The sequence below is a fragment of the Chironomus tepperi genome, unplaced genomic scaffold, assembly GCF_022539635.2.
Source record: "Chironomus tepperi strain 1889 unplaced genomic scaffold, CSIRO-AGI_Ctep_v1 contig_364, whole genome shotgun sequence".
NCBI classification, from domain to species: Eukaryota; Metazoa; Arthropoda; class Insecta; order Diptera; family Chironomidae; genus Chironomus; species Chironomus tepperi.
Window position 1 is genome coordinate 1621485 of NW_027226486.1, and position 22509 is coordinate 1643993.

Here is a 22509-nt window from a genome sequence, read left to right on the forward strand (position 1 = left end):
GTTATCCTCGAGTACTCATTTTTATATATTTTTCAAGCAAACAGTTGTCAAAGTGAAATTGAAACACATTTATTACATGATGATGTATACGTTCTTTTTTTTGTCAAGGTAGGTACGGTAATAATGTGGACGGTGAAATGAGCAAGTTGTTTGGATTATAAAATAAATTCATCTTAATTAAATGGTTATTGTTGAAAATTATATCCGGAAGTAACTGGAAAAATGGGTTTAAAAATGTCATTTTGATTAAAGGGGATGTTCACCTATTACGTAAAGCTTTAAAAAGGGGAGAGGTTGTTCGCTCTCTAATGGACTGCTCATGAGTTACATCCAGGGCTTGATGTCGAATTAAGTCTACTTTTCCGTACAAATTGTATGATACAATATCCGAGTCGACTTCAAGCTCTGGGTACGTCCAATATTAGGATGATTATCAACTATACAACCGATAGTCCTAGATATATCAAAGCAGTTAAGTGCGTTACTGGTCAAGGAGTTAAGATGATTGGCTCAAATTTTGTATGGTAACTCGACAGTGGTGGGTTCGAATCCCAGTCATATCAAAATTTTGCGCTTAATCGATAGTTTTAGATACTTCTACTGATTAATGTAATAGATAAACTATGAATTGGATCTTTAGACAACGTTGGATATAAGTAATGTATTAGGAATTTGAAGTGCAGCGAGAGTAATAGGAACGAGAGCTACAATACTGCTTTATTTACTTACTTTTTTAGCCGTACAGATCAGTTGTCGTCCATGACCTCCCTTAAATGTCGCTGAATCCAGCCACAGATCCATCGCTGGTTACCGTTTGCCGAATTTCCGATTCCAAATGCAATACTACCTCGTTCGATAGCTTCTATCCATGAACAATACTGTCCTAAAATTTGAATATTGTAAGATCAGATCTGAAAGTATCACGTCATGCCCTCAAAAAATTGAAACGAAAGCTCATTAGGAAATTCGTGATTTATTTCAATGGTAAGCAGTCACTGGTGTGCCGCGAGACACAGGTTGCCTATCTATGCTCTATGTTGATGTTGACGCATCATGCTATTCAATACAAACTCTATTAAAGCCTTCTTTAAATTTCAAATCTTAAATTTCACAGAAAACCAAAATTTTTATCCAAAATTCAACAGCTCCAATAAGCTAAAGCTCAGCCTTACTTTCCACAACTGAAGAAAACAAGTAAACAACAACCAAAATATATTTTAAATAAATGAAATACGAGCAACAAAAAAAAAAAAAGAGTAAACCAAAAGATAAAAATTCATCAAGGACAATATGGAAGCAAGGCAACATTGTTTCAATTTAAATTAAATATTTATAAACTGTCATGCCTGCGGACATTTCGTGCTGTCATAACATTTCTTATGTTGTTAGGGACTTTCCGCCTCATGACATTTTCGTAATTGTGTTTTTTTTTTTTGTTCTGTTTCTTGTCACAATAACATGAAATTAAAATGAGGTGTAGCAGAAACAAAAAAGTATGTTTAAACAAATTTAAGTGATGTGTAGGAGTTTGGATGTAAATATTGCGGTTTTTCAAGGAAATCGCTAAGTGGAAAACAATTTTTCAGGAACAGCAATGTGTATTGAACGTGTGAGTTTTGCAAAGAAGGATTTGAAAAAGTTCTACGAAGTCGTTAAAGCTTGAATACAGACATGTCGTTTAGTTACACTGTTTTACAGCTTTGATGAAGAGTTTGCGTATTATAAATGGATTCTAGGAACCGTCTAGTCGGATTTGAGTGATTTTTTGCTGATTTAGACATGTTGCTAGGTTTTAATACATCAGAGGTGAGCAACCTGTGTGTGAGAGCGCTTAGGAGCTAAGATAGCCAATTAGGGACAGCTATTAATCCAACCAATTATGTTCTGGGAGGAGAAAGAAGTTGTTTGATCCCCAAACTCTTCCTGAACATGTGCCTTGATCGTCTAGAATTTTATACAGAAAGCCATTCAAATTGACTTTCTCATATAAAATCGTAGATTTCTTCGAGCTTTGACTCAAATATTGACAAGCCTGCAAAACTCCCCTGGAATCTGAAATTCAAGGACTTTAAATGATCCGCCATTTCCATTAATCAGCCTTTATCATTATAACCTACATCATGAATCCGATGCCCCAAAACAAGAAGCCAACAGAACAAAATATAAAAGCGATTCTACACATAAATTTATCCCCGCAAAATGCATGAATTTAGAATGGACTCACAGTTCATTCATCCATTTTTCAAACTGCTCCATTTTCCGTATATTTCATGAGTAAATCACAAAGTTTATTGGTTAGGTAGAATTGGCAATACACAGATTTGCCATATTTATCAATTATTAATAAAGCTAGAATGCAAACATGCTAGACATTCAACACAACAGACATAAAAAATTATTTTTTATTAGTCAATGAAAATTTAAAATTTGAAACATACAGCAACAAATCACGTCAATATCAGGATTTGAGGATGAATTGAAATAGAGACAAACATTTGATGATGATGACGAGAGTGGATTTGAGATATTGAAAGCTTAGAATGAAACGAATTTCCAGTTATGAATTTTTAAGATACTTTTTTATACATTTTTGTGGATAGAATTGAAAGGACCACAAATATATACCAATTGGGAATGGATTGAATTTGTGTGAATTTAAAGGAACTTTTGTAGATTTTTTGATGAACTAGCAATCTACTAGAGTTGAGGTTGTTCAAGATTATTGAAAATTATAAAAATTGATTATCGCATATTGAGAATCTTCGAAATTTATATCGAAAACCTCGAAAATTTCAAAATTAATGTTAAAACTTTCGAGTTCAAAAGAGGTCAAAAGCTTCAAAATTAAGGCCGAAATCTTCGAAATTAATGCTGAAAAATTCGAAATTAAGGCCGAAAATTCCGAAATTGATGTTTAAAACTTCTAAATTCGTTTCGAAAATTAGACAAAGAATTTGAATTTTATTTAGCCGTTAAAATACTTTAAGTAAAGTTTTTCAATAAGTTTCATCATAGTTTCGAAAATTTTGAAGTCAATTTCAAAGATTTCGAACTAAAATGACGATAATCTGGTGCTGGAGATAGTAAAGAAATGGTTTATAATTTGATGGTCATTAGACTTGTCACTTAAGTGTCTCAATTCTGTAAATCTGATGATATTTACTTTCCATTCATTTCTTTCCAATTAAGACAGTGGTGGACAACCATTGTGCGGCTAAAAATTATTTGAAAAATGCCATGAACTGTATGTCGTGTACAGTTTTGGCTGTAACTTACCACCAAGGTGTACTGTGAAAAATTAAAGGTAGTTCACCAATGGATTAAGGCATTGTGGTCCTATCTGTCTTAAGATACATGCCCTAAGTGGAGCATAGGCCTATGTTGCATATTTGTATGCGTCTTAGGCGACTGCCTTTGCTACATATGCAGTTGAGGTCGCAACTTACCACCAAAATGTGCCATGACACATAAAAGATTGAACAACTCTGAACCAAACATTCCCAAAAATTCTTGACCATCTTATATAACACTATGTCCACCACCAACTTTACCCTCAAAACGACACCAAAAAAATAAAGCAACTAAAAACTCACTGATGGTAAAGAATTTAAAATTGCAAAATATTATCATAAATTCAAAGCATACACAAAATATTTGGCAGCAGTCACCAATGCAAAATCCATTAAAACCTCATATCGCAAACAATTAAATTGGCGCGGAATTGCAAATGCAAAGAGAAGAAAAATGCACAAAAAATATAATTTTTCAACCCCAATCCACTTTTCTATATCCACACAATGAATAATTGGTAAAATTAATAGTTTTTAGAGCGTAAAGCGTGGTTTTGGTATAATTATTATATCCCCATTAAATGCAGACTATAATCCAGCATAAAAAATGCTCATTTCTATGATAATTTGATAATTTTTTTTGTTCTGCATCATCCTACAGCTCCCGTTCGGGACATACTATGTAAAAAAAATAGTGATAAAGGTTTTACATTTATGAATTTAATAATTAGAATGTTTTATTCATAAGCTTAATTATGATTGCAGGTTTAATGAAATTTTTATTACCTAAAAAAGAGCTTTTTTTCTATGTTGCGCTTCCAAAAAAGGAACCGTTCGAGCGTTCTTAATGAATTTTAATTTGCTTTTTAATTATAAAAGCTCTTTTTTGTACAAAAAAAAGCTCTTCATTAAGCTCTTTGAGAGCTTTTAGTGGATATTTAGATGCAATTTGATATGCTGCTTTATGTAACGAAAGTTGACTCTGACTTACTGTTATTAATTAACTTTAGAAGGTTTCAAGCAGATTTTAAAATTAGTAGCTTCTGGACATTGCTAGAATCTAAGCGACATAGCATGCCATCATGGTATCATGCAAACTTGCTGTTTGTCAACTTGATATTCTAAACAATGGGAGGTAGTGGCAAAATCTTCTCAAATGAATTTGTGACAGTCAATTAGAAACCCTATTTTATCCATAGAACTAGCTAGGATTTCTCGTATCAATTTTGACAAATTTTGGAGACTTTAACCGAAACCGAGACTGCGACCGAGACTTGTACTGAGACTGGTACTAAGACTGAGAATAATGGGAATTTCTCGAAGTCTCAGTCTAGACAAATCTGACATTGAATAGTCTTCTCTTGATCTCGAGAACCCTTAATATCAGCTTTCTTTTCGATTATTCAGTAAGTTTCAGTATATTAAGGTTCATTCTAATAAAAGAATTCTACGGTCAATTTACAGCTTTCGTATCTTTTTCATTCTAACTGCATCATTCATAGTTTCCGACATTAAACCGCTATACTTAGAAACTGAAGTATCTTTTGTATTTGCCAGTAGTGATTCGAACCCTGTCTCAAAATATCAATTTTAGATGACCCGCACCTTGCTAATTGAGCTATTAAGGCACTTTTGATTCTATTTATATTTCAGAGGATTGTCCTTGACTTCTGTACTAGATGTCCATCTCACTTTTTGCTATAAATATTCCAGCTTTTTCAGTTCTAATTTTAAACTTTTTTTGACGTTTCATTCCATTTATGGCCTGTTTTTATGTCATGAATTTTTCCCTAGTAGAATTTCCGTTTCAGTCATTAATCCACAGGCTATTCTCCCACAAATTCTTTTTTCAATCATCTATGTACATCCCACAACCTTGTGTATTTCCTGAATGTGTAATCCATACCTCAATGTATTTTTTTTTTGTTCGATTCTTATGCAAATTCCTAAAATCCCGATCGAAATTCCTCTTTCTGTTCGGAAGGTGGAAATAAAAAAAAGGCAGAGTTGCAATCAGGTGCCTGTGACAGGCAAAAACTGTACAAATTCTTGGTAATTTGTATGGTTTTGAAAGAAAACCATATAAATTATCAAGAAATTGTACGGTTTTTGCCTGTCACAGACACCTGTTTCGCAACTCTGAAAAAAAGTCCAATTTTAATATTTTTTCAATTTTCATTTTTTATTCATTTTTCACTTTTTTTTAATAAACACATTTCTTGGTGTGAATTTTTTCAATAATTTTATCCATTCTTTTATGACATTTTTCACTGTTTTTTTTGCTTCTTTTGCTCGTTTTTTTAAATTTATATGTAACACATGCTTTTTTTTGTTTTACATCGTTTGATAAAGTCAGTAAGTTGTAGAATGAAAGAAAAAAAGTAAATTTATTTACAGCAATTTAATAATATTACACGCTTTTTTTTTTTAATATCATCGATGTTGGAGTTCTTCATTTTTTTTTTTTTATTTACACTATAACTTACTGCTGACACAAATGATGATGCTCAGGATAAGGAAAACATTCTTTAGTGATTGCAGTTGCGAAGCTGAAACGAGAAAAAGGAAAGAAGTGGAAATATATAGTAATGCTTAAGATTGGATGAGAAAGGAGAAAACTTATTAAAACTTTTTGTGAACGATGCAATGATTCAAAACAGTGGTTTTAAAGATAGGAAGCTGGATAGCGATTTTTGCTTACTTTTTTGTGATTATAGCGCATTTAACGGTCTTTATTGAACTTAATTTCTGAAAATTAAGGCTTAGCTTCAAATCAAGACTTTATTATTGAAGCTTAGCTTCAAATCAAAGCTCAGCTTTAAATCAAGATTTCAATTCTTCGAGAAAGAAAGCTACTTAGTTCTTAAAGCTGAGCTTCAAATTGAGGCTTCATTCTTAAATCTTAGCTTCAAATTGTGACTTTATTCTTAAAGCTAAGCTTCAAATTGAGACTTTATTCTTAAAGCTGAGCTACAAATTGTGACTTTATTATTAAAGCTGAGCTTCAAATTTAGACTTCAATCTTAAAGCTGAGCTTCAAATTTGAGACTTCATTCTAAAAGCTGAGCTTCAATTTGAGACTTTATTCTTAAAGCTGAGCTTCAAATTGAGACTTCTTTCTTACAGCTGAGCTTCAAATTTGGAACTTGATTCTTAAAGCTGAGCTTCAAATTTGGGACTTCACTCCTAATGCTGAGCTTCTAGTCGAGACTTACAAGTTTTAAATTTGTTCAAAATAAAATCTTCCCAATCGACTTTCAACAAACTTTTCATCTCCAGACAGACAAATCGAACAATTGTAAACTCTTATAAGATCAATCAAACTATAAGCATTGAACAGACAACCAAGAAGTTTTAAAACAGTAGTAAGTAAACTTTAATCGGTTTTTGAGAAACGAACAATATTTCAGAGAAGCAATTTCCCAATGGCAAATTCCATCACAACAAGCACACATATAGACACACAAAAAAGAAGCGGAAAACGGAATGCAAGTAAGTAGGTAAGTAAAAAAACTTTATATTTTTCTTTATGCTGTAAATTTATTTTCAACAATTGCTACAATAATGAACTAGCAAGGAAAGGAATTTCCTTTTTAGCTTCCCCTCTGTTTTTGAATGAATACAACATTCCGTTCTAGTCTTGAGATGAATGAGGAGCTGAGCGTAGTTGGATGTGAGGTAGGAGCAGATGTTGGGGTTGAGAGTGGGGTTTAGTGAAGGTGTGACAAGGGGCATGATTTGTGGAACAGGAATTTGAAGGGTAAAGGTAAGGAGTCGTGGTGACCCCGGGTAGAGCCAGAAATGAACGAGAAGGATTATGACCCAAAATCTTTCTGGGTACGCTCCAATGGTTGACTAAAGGCGGGTAGAAGTGCACCCGGGAAGAGCCAGAAATGAGGCTGAGGATTATGACCCCAAACCCACCTGGATACTCTTCAACGTATGATTGATTGAGGTTATATGAGGGGTCATCTTTCAAGTGATCCAAATGAGGACCCTCTCTCCAGTGCTCGAAGTTGACTCAGAATAGGTTTCAACAGATGTACTTACAGGGAATGAGGATTTGGAATCAGTTAATTGATCAAAAATCGAATCTTAGAATGGCATAACTCTGTCATGGTTCCAGATTTAGTTTAAATCCGACATCATTCCTGAGTCTCGCCTGCCAAACACCATGCCAGCCTAACACCATACCAGCGTAACAACATGTCAGCCTAATACCATGCCAGATTAGCACTATGCCAACCTAGCACCATGTCAGTGTGACGACAGTCTGGTATTGGAATTTGAACCAACTAAACGACTTGTGCTATCCGGGTAGTAAGTCGACACTTCAAGCTCTAATTCCATCTTCAGCTCTCACCCCTGACACATAATTAACTTTACTTTCTCATCATTCACACAGCATTATATACATAAATAAGTTGAAACTTTTTTCATCATCATCATCATCGTCTTCATCATACTTGTAAGAAGTTAAAAGCTTCTTTCTTTTATTTTTTTTTTGGTGAGATGAAATATTTTAGGAATTTCTTTTTGCCTTCCTCCTTCTCGTCGTTTCTCTTTTTTTTACTCCACCGTCTACAACAAGCATCTCGCTAAATCATATCATGAAAAAAGGTTTATAAAAGGAATTTCCTGTCTTTTTTTACTGTATATTTATTAAAATCTTATAAATCACACAGAACACAGCACTGCTTAAAATACTTGCATGACTTTATAAACAACATAAAGTGCTCGAAACTATTTAAAAATGTGAAGATAAGGATGAACATTTTCCACATATTAAAATTTTCTCGCCTCGTTCTGGGTACGGTTTTCTCGGTTTTTAGATGATTTATAGCTTATTAGTTGTCTTATCTCAGCGGAGCTCTTTTTTGGGGGGAAGCACAAAGATGTGTGCAATTTATTTGGAAATATATGAATATTAAACGGAGGGCTTGAGGGTGTTCTGGTCGATAAAATTAGGTGAATTATGAGTGATTGAAATTGTAGCTGCTGATTTGTGTTAGAATCTATGAATTATCACATTTTGTGCATCACAATTCGGCAAACTGTCATTTTTGATCATAAAAATGGATCGTCACGAGGATGCCAGGACAAATTTGTGTTTTTCCGTTAATACGGCAACATAGTTGTATTCTAGCGAACAGGCTGTACAGATTGGGACAAAAGTTTAATTAAGAGTTACCGATGGTAAGATCAATACTGAGACTTCCCGGATAGTCTTCATTTCAGTCTCAATCTCGATCTCAGTCTCGAGAATATGGGAAACCCTATGTACAAGCATATACGAAAGGAAGAAGACTGTATCTGAATTAGTTTAATCGTTAAAACCATTAGATCTATTTGAAGATTTGATAAAGAATGGAATCTTGGGTATCGAGCATTATATAGGTAAATTTGCCAATGAGAGATTAAGTCCTCTGTAGTCTAGTGGTTAGGCAGTAGATTAGATGCCTGTATCACTCATTTGTGAGTCTGTGGGTTCGATTCCTAACAGCGATCGATCTCTAAATCATTGCATCGAGTGTTGTTAATATGACAAGGATTCACCCGATGCTCATGACATTGCAATTAGATAGGTAGACATGATTTGATCAACCAAAACTCAATAGACTGAATTTTCAATAGAATTTGAATCGAATCAAAATTAGATGCACAAAAATTCTGATTCATTTGAATAAATTGTTGTCAATACAGTAACAAATTCACACAATAATCACGACAACATCACGAAAACCTTAAGAAAATGCGCAGCATTCTCACCCACTCCAATGATAAATGTTCAATTTAAAAGAAATAAAATAAAAAAAAAAACTTTTCCCAAACTTTTCCCATAACGATAAATAAAATTCAAAAAAAAAGTGCTTAAACATGAGCATTGAAAGCGTATTCTGTTAATTTGCGTTTGATATATTGTTGAAAACTAGCTAACAACTTTTATAGTTTATATACTTATTCCCATAACTCCATGTCTCAGTCACATATATATCTACACTTTCCACTTCGATACGTATTTCAATCTGAGGCAAAGAAGCGATTGCGACACATAAGAAAAATTATTTTTTGTTCCTCAATAGAATTCAGTCATCTATTCATTTAGCTCCTACCCCACACCCTCCTTGTGTCTTACCCGAGCCTTTACAATAGAATAAGTTTCTGAATAGAGCTCAAAATTTATCTGATTCAGACTGTAAAATATTTCCTATTTTTTAAGTTAGAAGTAATAAAAAAAAAACTTTAATATGAAAAATTTATAGTCGTAGAGAAAGTTTATGCTGCTCACAAAAATTGGGTAAATGAACATTGTTCATTGCCCCAAATGAGGTGATGAAATTCATGTTTTCATCCCCTCAGATGAATGGAATTCTACTTCTTATCTTGTTCGATAGTTTTTTCTTTAGTCTTGATTCATTTTATCTTAATGTACTTCATGTTGAATTTCTTTGGGAGATCTATTGATTACTTGATTCCTTTTTTATGCAGAACAAAAAAGTTTTGGAGCACTTAAGATAAATTATTGAAAACTTTATTAGTGATGAATGGAGATTGAATTTGGGATAAGTTAAAAGGAAGCCAAAACAATGCAATATGTTCAATAGGGTACGGCTACGAAGTCAAGACGCCACCATGCCATATTAACGGTAAGACTATAAGACGGCTTGTCTGAGTTGCTGGGGAAGTTCTTTTTTCGAGTAGCACATTGCGGCAGACTACATTTTTCGGAATAAAAATTGGTCGAAATAATCCCTCATTGTGCCATCAGAGCCACTCATCATTTGACTAACGACGCAGCGATGTCTTAGCAAAACTGGTGTGCTACTCGGGCTCAAGTCTTAACCAGAGACTTGATTCTATTTTTTGGAAATTGATTAGCATAAAACGAGTGTAAAATGAGTGAAATTATGGACGTAGAAGTAATTTTGAGGTCCTAACGCTCCATTGAAAATCAACAACTTTATAGTATACCCGAACAACACACTATGTTCGCTAGGACAACGGTACGTCGCCGTATGAACGATTAGACACGAATTTACCCAGACGTCATCATGATGGTTGATTTACACCCATTTTTAAGACAGAAAATGAAATGCACCTCATTGTGCAGCTCGGAATACCTTCAAATTCAGCATGAAAATGATCAATAACATCCCAATCCGACGGTCAAACAGAAACATTCATCCAACATCTCCTTTTATTTCACAAAAACCACCCACAAATTCATTGCAAAATTCACAAATAAAATCAAAATGAAACATGACCAAAATTAAAAATCAATCGTCAGCATCCCACAAAAAACCCTCAACTCACCTGAACTCTTCCAATTAATTAACTTTTGATTGCGTAAGTCATCCCATGACGACACATATAGTATATGATTAGATTCACGTAATTGCGATGGCATTTGTCGCATTTGTGCAACACATTTCATATGAATTTTTCCATCTGTTATGAACGGATTGATTCTTTTGTCAATTCTAAATCGAATTTCTAAGCTACGTTGATACAATTTGAAACCGTAAGCATCAAAAATTGTCTCTTGTGACGGTTGCAATAGACTTGGATCAGCCTTTTGTTCATTGATATACCAACTCATTATTGGCGGTGGAAATGAAAAGTCTGATGTACAATTGCCAAATAGGAAGTCACCTTCGTAATAATTTCGTTCGATTCCTTCAATTTTTGGATCACTTTGCGGCAGAACTGGATGATATAAATTAGAATTTAATTAAATTTATTCCTCAGTTTCTAATTCTCATTGACTTACCAACAACCGTCATGTTACTCGTCTCATGTGTCAGTTTAAATTCTGGAGCATCTCCACTGACTTCACAACGATAGGCACCCGATGTATCTCCACTTAAATTATCTAAATGTATCGTACAGAATTTTTCATTGCACATGTGATCTGATGCCACATGGATACCATCAACTGAAAATAGCATGTACTGTTGCTGTGCTGGCATCAGAGGAGAATACCTGTGGTGAACAGGATTTATTAAAAAAATATTTTTTTTTTGTAAAATTTTTTATTCAATTTTACAGCATTGTGTGACTTTATTTATTAAATTCTTGGTGACTTTATGGAAGTAAATTGATTCATTGTGTCTGCAACAGCCTGTAGCAGGTTGTGTTGTTTATTATTTCACTTGGCAGCATCAGGGGTTCAAAAGACACTGCTTATAGGGATGTAGTTATTGCTACAGTATTCACTTTTGAATCTTCAATAAGGGATCGTTCGGAAATTATGTAAAAATGCCCATTTTGACCCTCTTTCCAGGGACTTAACTAAGAGAGGACCATTGAGGACACGCTGCCCTTCCCACTTTGAGAATGGCTTATTTTCTGGCAATGCCTTTGCCTCTCTCCATCACCATAACGTATTACAACAAAATCATGAACCAAAAGGTATACCCCGTCACAAAATTGCTTATTCGTCATCTCATCCTAAGCGTTACGTCATTTATGAACTTTCCCTAAACCTTAACATTGCCTTTAATTAGACAAAGATGTAGAGTCCGAAGTTGACTCGGATTTTGTATGGAAAAGTACAAAATTCGAGTCGACTTCGAGCTCTGACAGGGAATATTCAAGTAGAAGGGAGATTACGACTCTCAAACCACCTTCCTCCCTTTTGGAACAAATCTGAAATTTGTTAGGGTTCCAAATAAATCCAAGAACCAGTCACCAAATCCCAACACTACCCCTAGACTGTCTAGACACTATCAAGGGCAGCGATGATCAACCTTTGCCGCCTAGTGTGTCGTCAAATTTATTTGAAAATGCCATGAACCGTATGCGATTTTGGTTGAGGCTTAATAAGGAAGGTTGCCTACCACTGATCTAAAGCTTGTCTTGAGAAGAGGGGCTGGACCCTTAAAAATTCTCCCTGTATGCGCCTCAAGACATCTTTTTTTACAGACACATCTTTCACAATTTTGTACTATATAATCACTCTCTGACAATATTCACCTCATATTAATCAATTCCAAGGTTACTTCCCTTCATTCCATCCCAAAAAAAACTCACCTATAAAACTCTTTATCATTTTTGTACCATTTAACAGAATTTAATTTCTGTGTTCCAAGATTATAGCTACAGGACAGCATAACAACGTCTCGCACATCAACAAAGGGCGGTACAACAATGTTTGTAATATGAAGAGTTCTAGTATATGATGGCACTGGAAGTAGAATAGAGAAGAACAAATATAAATTAATTGGTATTAAGTGTGAAAGGATTTTTTAGCATTTTTTCATCCGTTCCATTTCCATTTTTGAATAATTCTTTAAAGTACACAGTGAGCAGCATAAAGAGGAATGACGAATATGGCGGATAAAAGGGTCATTGTTGTATTAAACATAAAGCTCTATCCAAAAAAAAAACTGAAGCTTAATCCTATGCTCTTTTTAATTAATAAAATGCTAATTATGTACCCCGCTTTTTCAATTCTTTCTGTGCTCCTCCAGAGCAGCATAAATTTTAATAAATTAATAATTTCTGCTCGCACTATGAATAGAGAGATGCAGGCAACAAGCACAGATCAAGAGGAATAAGAGGAGAAATTATAATAATAAACTTAAGCGCCTTTCCACCAAAACCACTCTTGTGCACTTTTAAAATGTTGTCGGTTCTTTTTCACATAGTTATACAGTTATGCTACTTTTGGAATGGAGTTATTAGACTAGAGATGCAGTTTGGATTGGGGCAGATTTCTCGGGAAGTGCGACTTATCGTGACACATTGCGATGTAGTGTAACACATGCATCAGTGTGTGACACTGTGCGACACGGTGTGGCACAATGTGACAAGGTTCTGTACGGTGTGACACGGTGCAATACGGTGTGACATGATGTAGTACAGTGTGACACTGTGTATTACGAAGTAACACTGTGCATTACGAGGTGACACTGTGCATTACTAAGTGACACTGTATGGTCACTGTATGGCAGTTTGGTGTGACACTGTGCAGTATGATACGACACGGTGCAGTACGGTGTAACATGGTGCAGTACGGTGTGACATGATGCAATACTGTGTGACAAGGTACAGTACAGAGTGACATGATCCAATTAAGTACGACACGATGCAGTACAGTGCGACACGATGCAGTACAGTGTGACACGGTGCAGTATAGTGTGACATTATGCAGTATGATGCGAAACGGTGTAGTACGTTGCAACAATGTGCAGTACTGCACCATTCCAATATCAAAGTCACACCATTCTGTACTAATGGTCCACCGATGGTACATATCAGTGGTGTACCTATACCGTACTTAACCATACTGCAACTCTATCTGAGTAACCGGCCCTTGATTGTCAGATTAAAGAAACTGCCGAATTAGTCGTGAGTCTGACACAGTTAGCATAGCCAATTATTCCCTTGAACTGCAGCCAATTGCCTTTGTATTGGCATATACAACACATAACATTGCACTTCATCCATAAAATCACATCCTCACTCTCCCCAACTGCGCTCCAGTCACTCCAACAATTTCACACAATATCAATTCCTCCTTGTATACCCGCAAAGTATAATAATACACACCAAAAAAAAAAGATGAATTAAAACGAATGAAAATCACTTGCACCTGCTCTATACATCTATGCTGGATGGAAAGCTTCTCGTTTCACAATAAATGTTTTCATTATAATCATGATCCAAATTAAACTTATTATGGTTTTAAAAAAGTTTTATTTTTTTTTTGTTCCTTCTTCTTCTTGTTCCTTCATTGTTTGATACTTGTCTCGGTTCCCACTTTTTTGAACACGAAAAAAAAGGAGGAAAATAAAAAAGTTTTTCCTTCTCGTGCGGTGAGGAAAATTTTCTCATTTTCACCTTTGTTGTCCACTTGCTGTTGGTGTGACAAGTGTCTAAATAATTCTTTTTAATAAGAGGTTTAAGGCTTATTAGGAAATTTATTTTTTGAAGAGATTTTCTCGGAAGGGGGACGGTAAGTTGTTGCTTTTTTGAGTTGTTTAGATTGCAGGAAATACTTAAAAATGGATTAGAAGAGTTTTCCTGGAACTTTGTTGGTTATTTGACCGTCATACTGTACTGAAGGGTTTTCTGAATGAAGTGCTAGCTTATAGCAGAGCAAGGATTTAACAGAACACGGGTTATCAGAAGGAGGATTAAAATGTGTGTCTGGCTGTATGTCCAGTGATGTTTCCCGGAATTCAGATCATTTCAATTTCAGAATTAAATACCCTAGAGGATTATGGAATCGCAACAGCAGATTAAGGTATGGCAACCAAACAGACGCCAAACGAAGGAAATAGCTTGTTGATTAGTTCGACCAAATGGATAACATCCAGCTCAAAGGACTCAAAGATTCAATTTAGGAGACTACTTATGAATTTCGGATGGCAAATATTGCCTTCTTAGGATCGTTTTAGTAGCTTTCCTCTTGACCTAACCTAGGATGGAATACAGCACCTTTAGTCCTCAAAACTAGGATACTACTATACTTTCAAAGCTTGATCTAACTAACAACAACTTAAAACAGCTACCGCGATGAGCTTTTATCCAAAAAAAAGCATAAGTCGCCAAATCGATCCAAAATCTGACACTTAGCAGGCATAACCCTGAGCTGGTGCCAGATGGAAATCGAAATAGACAGTAAAATTAGAAGAATCCCTTGAATCAGCTCCACTGTGCTCCAATAAGACTTCACAAGTGTCTGAATCCAATATGGAGTCCAACTAACTCTGTTCGACACTAAGTCAGAGTCATGCCGACTTGTGACTGGATTATTGATCAATTATCCGATTTGTGCTGTTAAAGTAAGAGATCTTCCAAGATCATCAGATATCTTTGCGATGTTTCCACTGGAAATATTAACGAATTTTGTCTAAAAGAGGATGTTTTGGCCCTTCCTTAGTACGCTCTTGTCAGAATGTCTCCGAATATTTGTACATATACTTAGCAGCATCTAACTCTGCAGGAATCAACCTTCATAGTCATAATTATATTAAAAGCAGTTCCATTCTTCCCAAATTATTTCTCAACAATTGAATCCCAAAACATTTTTCATTCCGAAACTTCCAAAATGAAGGAACAATCAAGCAAAAAGTTTAAAATCAGTCATAATTTCAACTCAACATTACAATCATCATTGTCTTGATAGATATTCATCTCAATCCACGCGAAGAAATTATTTTCAGACAAAACTTTTTTTGAAAAAAGTTTCAGACTTTACACTTCAATCCTCATTCACGAAAAATTTTCCAAGAATAAATTCTTAAGTCATTCGAGAGACACAATCTACAAATTCACAGTTTTTTAAGGAATTTAAAAAAGTTCTCGAGAATTTCTCGTGTTTGAATTTTGTTAATGAGTCTTAATAATACGAAAAATTTTCATGTAAATATTATGTAAAGCATGAAGGATAGAGAGAGAGACAATTTTTAAGGCAAATAATGAAATTTTTCTTCCATGACTTTCTGTCTTTTATTCAGGGATGGTTTATGAGTGAGGTTTGATAGAAAAATTTGATTTTTGGAATTATGATCTGTGGAGATGGCTTAGACACCTGTTTATGGTGATAAGGCGATGACTTCAAAGATGAATTGCAGTTAAAAGTCGACAAACTCTTGTTTTTGAATGCTGGTCTACTGCTTTGGATGCTAGACTGTTCCTGGATATGATAAATTATCATTTCGGACACTTAGCTTCTGCATTTTACCCAATCTGGATGAAGATGCTAAAATTATTTGTCCAAATGCCAAGCTGGTGCTTTACATTCGCACTAAATGATTTAAAACCCTGATCTTAATATGCATTGAGGTTTTTCAAAATTGAGGATTCAAAATGCAGGCCTGTGTTTCAAGGTCAAACACAACTCGCAACCAAGACTTCGGGAAACCTCACATTAGATACATCACTGCTTGTCAATAAATCCAGTTAAAACTTAGTTTAATTATTACTTTTACCTCATCCTCTTGGTCAGATTCTTAAGAATAGCTAGCGCACACAGCTGCAATACAGCAAAAATGTAGCAGTGGCTTAGTTTTAAGAGCTTTGGCCAACAAAATCTAACGACCCGGGTTCGAATCCAGGGAAAGTGGGATTTCAGAGTTTATTTGCTGTTACATCAACTCGGTTACGTAAACCGACACGATTCGCAATTCACAAATTGTGACTAGCTATCCTGAATTGATGTACTCTAGGTCATGTAGCAATGCAGGGTAGGAAAAAGCAATGGATTCGAATGGATATGTTGAAAATGACGTTTATATCATTAAACAACTCTGAAGGTTTCGAACTTAGACAATCTCTACCAACGGTAATGGTCCAACAAGCACACAAAACTCAACTTCAAGCTAGCATACACCTTAACGCATCCTCTACCCCTCCTACTACAAGACATCATAATTGAATTCCCCCATTCCTCCCCCTCACAAAACATAGCAAAAGCTTACAAAGCTCCAAAAAGTTGCTTGTTAAAACATCTTCATTATACATTTTGCATAAATTGAAAATTATCTCGCACAAGACAGCACGAGATAAAGGGAGAATGAGACATAAAAATGTAAATAGATGATAGGAATATAGGTGGAAAGATTGTTAAAGAAAATTTGTAAAGTCCATACAATTTCTACAAAAATGAAGGAGTCTAAATGCACACATCATGCATAAAATTATCATTATCTACTGTGTAACATCAAATTAATTTTTGAAAGCTGAATAAAATTTCTATTGTTGGAAACTGTTCTGGATGTGAAAATTTTGGAACGGATAATTTGCAAGTGTGATGGGAAAATTATGTAAAAACATTTTTTGAAATTTTAATTTTTTTTGTAGGTACACATAAGTTTGTTAGATAGATGGAATTAGATATGAGAAATTAATTTTAATGAAGTTTGGGAGTCATAACATAGATCTGCAGGGGTGTGTCCAGTTGACCCCTTAGCATCTTCCAACCCCTCTGGGGTCTTCCTATTTCCCCGCTTATTATTCAAATTTCTTTAATTTTTTTAGGTTTTTTTGAGAAAAAATGACGAAAATCCCGCTTAAATTTTTAGTCTCATATTCCATAACCCTGCAGGGACACTTACCCATATCCAATTTCAACCCTAAATCACCTTCCGCTTGCTTCCTCTCCTCCCTCTTATTTTAGACAATTTTCTTCAATTTTTAATGTATTTTTTGAGGAAAAAGACCAAAATTCCTGCTCAATTTTGGGGATTCATACCCTTTATCACAGCAGGTACCTTTACACATATCTGATTTTAATACTAGATCACTTTCTGCTGGATTTCTCCCCTTCTTCTTGTTTTGGTCAATTTTCTTCAATTTTAGACGTATTTTTTGAGTTAAAATTGCAAAAATCCAGCATAATTTTGAAGTTCCATGCTCCTTACCCCTCCCTAATTCATAACATTACCCCTCCGTCCACTATCTATCAAAATATTTCTGTCTTTGTCCCAGAATCACACCATCTAAAGGGTCGTTCTCTTGTTACATAATTTTCTTAAGAAGGAGGGTTGGTGGGTGGCATTATGAAGCTTTGCGGCACCTCAAGGCACAAAGGGGGAGGAGGGTCGATTTTTCACATTACTTATTAAATGACCGACCTCTAAATAATCACCCCTAATGACAAAATTCATTAACATCCTTTAAAATTCCCCAATTTTAAAAACTTCCCTTTTTACATCATTTTAAAGTTCAACGACATTATTTTCATGGGTATATAACCCAAGGTGAGGATGTTTCTTGTTGATGATTTCAAAACAATGTTGAAGCAACAAATAATCAATGTTGTAGGCTTAATCACGGTCAGATTACAATAATAATTAGCTTTTAATCTATGATGCTTGTGTAAGACTGAATATTTCTAAGTAATCGTAATCTTGTACAAAAAAATAACAGACATCTTGAGATGATTGCTCCTAAATATATCTCTAAGGCAGATGCTGACTCTAAAAATAAACATTTTACAGGACATAAGTTCAATTTTAATTACAAAACTCCTTTTAATCTGACACAATCCCATACTATTTAACACATGCTACATGCCAACACAAATCATCTCATTCTGACTCTATCAAAGATGATTATGAAGGCTTATTAACTTTATTTTCGGCCTTATGCATTAATACAGTTCACATAATCCTTTACATAACTCATAATTCCATGTAAAAAAAAAGTCATAAGCTTACTCAAATGGAAACTCATTCAATGGCTTGTTCTTGTTACAAACAATCATGTGCTCTCTGTCCCATCCCCAAACACTTTTACGTCCTTTATTGTAAGGCTTTTCTTTTTTATTAATAAAATTGAATTGGAGCATTTGGTGCCAATCAAATGATCATATTACAAAAAAACCCTTTTTAAATGGAATTTTGAATGCGTCAATACTTGAAAAAAATTGTTCAAGGACACCTGTGATGTGATGTGGTGTGGGTTTGTTGGACGAGTTTTTTGTTGAAGATGCAATTTAGAGAGGTTTGTTGGATGTTTGGGTTTTTTTGAGAGGTTGGAGAGAATTCAAGGTTGAGTTTTTAGAGATGATGTTACATGTTGGATTGTTGATGAGGTGAATATGTTTGAGAATGTTGATTAATGGATGTAGACACTGATTGTAATGTCGTTGTATTGACTGTTTAATTTGTGATTTCTTCATGTTTTCAATATTTGAAGTACTTTAATAGTATTGTCACTAAATATGAAGAGTTTAAAATTTTTTAATAGTTTCTGGACATTAATTCACATTTTAGACAATTTCTGTCAAAACAATTTTCATATTTTTCAATCATTCTTGAATAGTTTTAAAACCTTTCGAATAATTTTGGGAACATTCGTTCAATTTTTGTACCTCTTTGGAAACTTTTGAACCTTTTGAACAAATTTGAACATTTTTTTGTCGTTTTTGAACCTTTTTGAGCATATTCGGTTAATTATGAACCTTCTTGAACCTTTACAATCATTTTTGAACATTGTTGGTCAGTTTTTGATCAGTTTTGATCAATTTTGAACTTTTTTGATCCTTTTATGAGCCTTTTGAACAAATTTGAATATTTTTGAACCTTTTTGATTCCATTCTGAACTTTTTGTTCAAATTTTGAATTTTTGGTTCGTTGTTGAACCTTTTTGAACTATTTTTGAACATATACGATCTATTTTGAACCTCATTGAACCTTTATAATCATTTTTGAATAATGTTGGTCAATTTTTGTATATTTTTGAACAGCTTTGATCAACTTTGAAGCTTTTTGAACTCTTTTGATCTTTTTTATTCATTTTTGAACAGTATTGAACATCATTGAACCTTTATTGAACCATTTTGATGTGCTTTCATCCATTATGGACAGTTTTGGTCATTTTAAACATTTTTGAATCATTTTTGAGCACTTTCGATCAATGATAAATCTTGATGGACAATTTAATCATTTTCAAACCCTTATTTGTCATTATGATTGAAGAATATTGATGATTATTCATTACTGACATGCATTGTCAATTGTATTTCACTTTCACATCCTTGTCACATGTTTCTAAAGTCCCTTTACCATTACACAACGTCATTTCCTCCAATAAAAGTTTCAATTCATACACAAAAACCTTCATATCATAATGTAAACATTGAGGAAAATTCCCCAATAAAATCAAAGACCCTAACATTTAAAGAGATTGCTTTTATGGACCGTAGTGGCCCTTCTGTATCACAAAAGCATGCCCTTTACCTGTTAGGGATAACTGCAAAAGAACTTACATAAACCAAAGAGTATGTATAAAACACAGCATGATTTGAATGATAAAAATCCTTTGATATTAAAACAATCTGCAATCATATTTAGCACAAAACAAAAAAAAAAGCTATAAACCGTCTGTCAATATCCTGTTTCTGCTTAGACAGATGATGATAATGATGATGATTATGCTGGTGTTAGATGTTTAATTTCTACACATGCCACATAATTTTCATTTCAACGTCATTTATCATTAACGGAATACAAACAGCAATTTTAATTAATTTACATCATCACAAATTCATGGATTTTTTTTTATGCTGTATATCTCTTAATTAATGTGAACAGCACAATACACAAAAATGTGTGTCTATATACATCAGGATGGAATTGAGAACTTTTTTTTTAATTTAATTTATGCGGGTTACACGAATTGTTTGCCGTAAGGATGGAGCTTATGCCACCTTAATCTTATACACAGTTTACATATTTACGTCGTGTACGGCAATTGATTGAATTTTCATGTTTTTACACAACACAAGACATAATTTCTTAATTTTTTTTGTTTATTATTTTTTTAGTCACTTCCGCCGAGCTTAACGTAAAGTTCTTCTACTTTTTACAATGTTCAGACATCGACTAAAGATGTTTCATATTATCTAGATCTTCATATCAGTTACATGACTGAATATTGAGCGGAGAGAGAATGCTTTCTAGTTCCACAATTCCAGCATCCATCGCGCATGTCAACTTCCAGTTTGGAGAGACTTTTTTTCTTCTTTTTGTGCCTTTCAATCAACAACGACTTTAATTTTTATATATTATTTTGTATTGAAAATTGAATATGTTTATACAGCATACAGCACAAAATATAAAATCGACAAAAATAAGAAATCGATGCGGATTAGGAAATTTCAATTTTTTTGCTGCTGCTCAACCTTGAAACGCAGAAAAAAATGTTTCGAGGCATTTCTTCACCTTTAATCCTGCCAGATTAATTTTTTTTTTTTCATTCACCTTTTTGTGGAATTCCGACTTTTTGTGTGTCACACGATGAGCTACAAAACATGAGATTCCAGCCTTCCCCTCAGCTAATTAAGGGCTTATTATGTGAAACATTGAATGTGAAATTCTGATGCACGACTTTTTTTGTGTGAGTCACGATATTAGGGAAAAAATGTCTCATTTAGGATCACATTCATCATCAGAAGGCTTTAAGTCTTTCTTTCATGCCTGCTTTTTTTCATTTTGACTCGACATACAGAAAAAAAAAACTTTGGCATTTGAGAGATTGGATATTCTTTTTATTTGGAATGAATGAATTTTTTTGTTGGATATGAGTTTTGTTGGATGTCATTTTTGGAACTTTTGATGATTAGATGCTGCTTTTTGAAGCTTTTTTGATTCAGATGTTGTGATTATTCTTTATGAAATTGGGTCAAATTTAGACTTTTTGAGTTTTAGCATTCTGACGGTATTCATGTATTAGGCAATTGATAATGACTGCTGTTGATGAATAGACTTGAATTCTGAAGTATTATCTAATTGGTATTGCGTTTTTTGAGAGATTCGGGGGTTTGACTCTGAAGTTGAGCAAATGTCAAATGTATAATTTGTCGTGGTAATGGTTAAAACCGCTTAATACACTGCTGGCGACCGAGTAATGTGCCGGTCTATAAGTACGTTAAAAGCCAGTCGTTAACAGACAGCCTTGTCTGATGGGTGACAGTCCAACAATCATGATACATAATGCAATCAGGACTAGACTAATCAAAAAGCTGCTCGGCACAGAACAACTTAAAGTGTGGATAGCTAATTTGTGCAAAATAAGTGACAGCAACTCAGCAACAGAGTCTAATGGAAACTCTTTTGTTGTAATCTTAGCTCCATATAGGTGCATGGTAGCAGTGTGGCATATCAGACAATAAGCATACTCACATAAATGAGTATACTCAATCCAGAGTGTAACCATCTCAAATTCGAGTTTTTCGACATTAGATTGTCGAATTTTAAAATCAAAATTTACGTTACAAAAAAAAGTAATAGTAACGGTCAAAAATAATTTGAATTTTAACGAAAAAAAATTCTTTTTTTGAAAAAAAATTAACGGTCGTTTTTGAGAAAGCCAAACTCTGATTCAATCAAGTACTATCTAGGACTAAGTGAATAAGTAATCAGTTAAATAAAGGTTCATTAATGTTTAATTCGGCCAAGAACCGTAGACTTCCACTTCCTGCATTTTAGATGCATAGACCTACAGTATTCAGCTGTGTCCTATAGTTTTTTCCAAAGCTATAGACCAGCAGATTTGAACGAACTATTCATTAAAGCTTGATTAAAAGATTGAAAACTAACTAACCCCATTTCCATCCACAAGCCAAGCAATAACCATCAACCTAAATATAACTCACCTTCAATTTAATAAACACCTGCTTCAATAAACCCTTAATTCAATGGGAAAAATTTTCCTCAATTGAAATTTAAGCTCACATTGAATATATTGATGATGATGCCACACA

The 22509-nt window shown here is 34.1% G+C and overlaps 1 protein-coding gene across 1 annotated transcript; it reads right to left on the reverse strand.

Moving 5' to 3' along the window:
* Window positions 1-5493: 5493 nt before the first annotated feature.
* Window positions 5494-20615, reverse strand: LOC139095388 (uncharacterized). The gene is made up of 5 exons (XM_070646720.1): window positions 20014-20615; window positions 12324-12477; window positions 11062-11273; window positions 10605-10997; window positions 5494-5839 (listed from the first exon to the last, which is right to left on the reverse strand). Exons 1-5 carry the CDS (start codon window positions 20090-20092, stop codon window positions 5766-5768), a joined length of 912 nt encoding a protein of 303 aa, XP_070502821.1. The 5' UTR covers window positions 20093-20615; the 3' UTR covers window positions 5494-5765.
* Between the last annotated feature and the right edge of the window lie 1894 nt (window positions 20616-22509).

Coding starts and splice junctions, on each gene's coding strand:
- LOC139095388 (XM_070646720.1), bottom strand. CDS start 20,092: ATGATTGCAGATTGTTTTAATATCAAAGGATTTTTATCATTCAAATCA. Junction 12,478..20,013: donor ATACATACTCTTTGGTTTAT/GTAAGTTCTTTT, acceptor TTCTACTTCCAG/TGCCATCATATACTAGAACT. Junction 5,840..10,604: donor AATTAATTGGAAGAGTTCAG/GTGAGTTGAGGG, acceptor TTCTCGTTTCAG/CTTCGCAACTGCAATCACTA.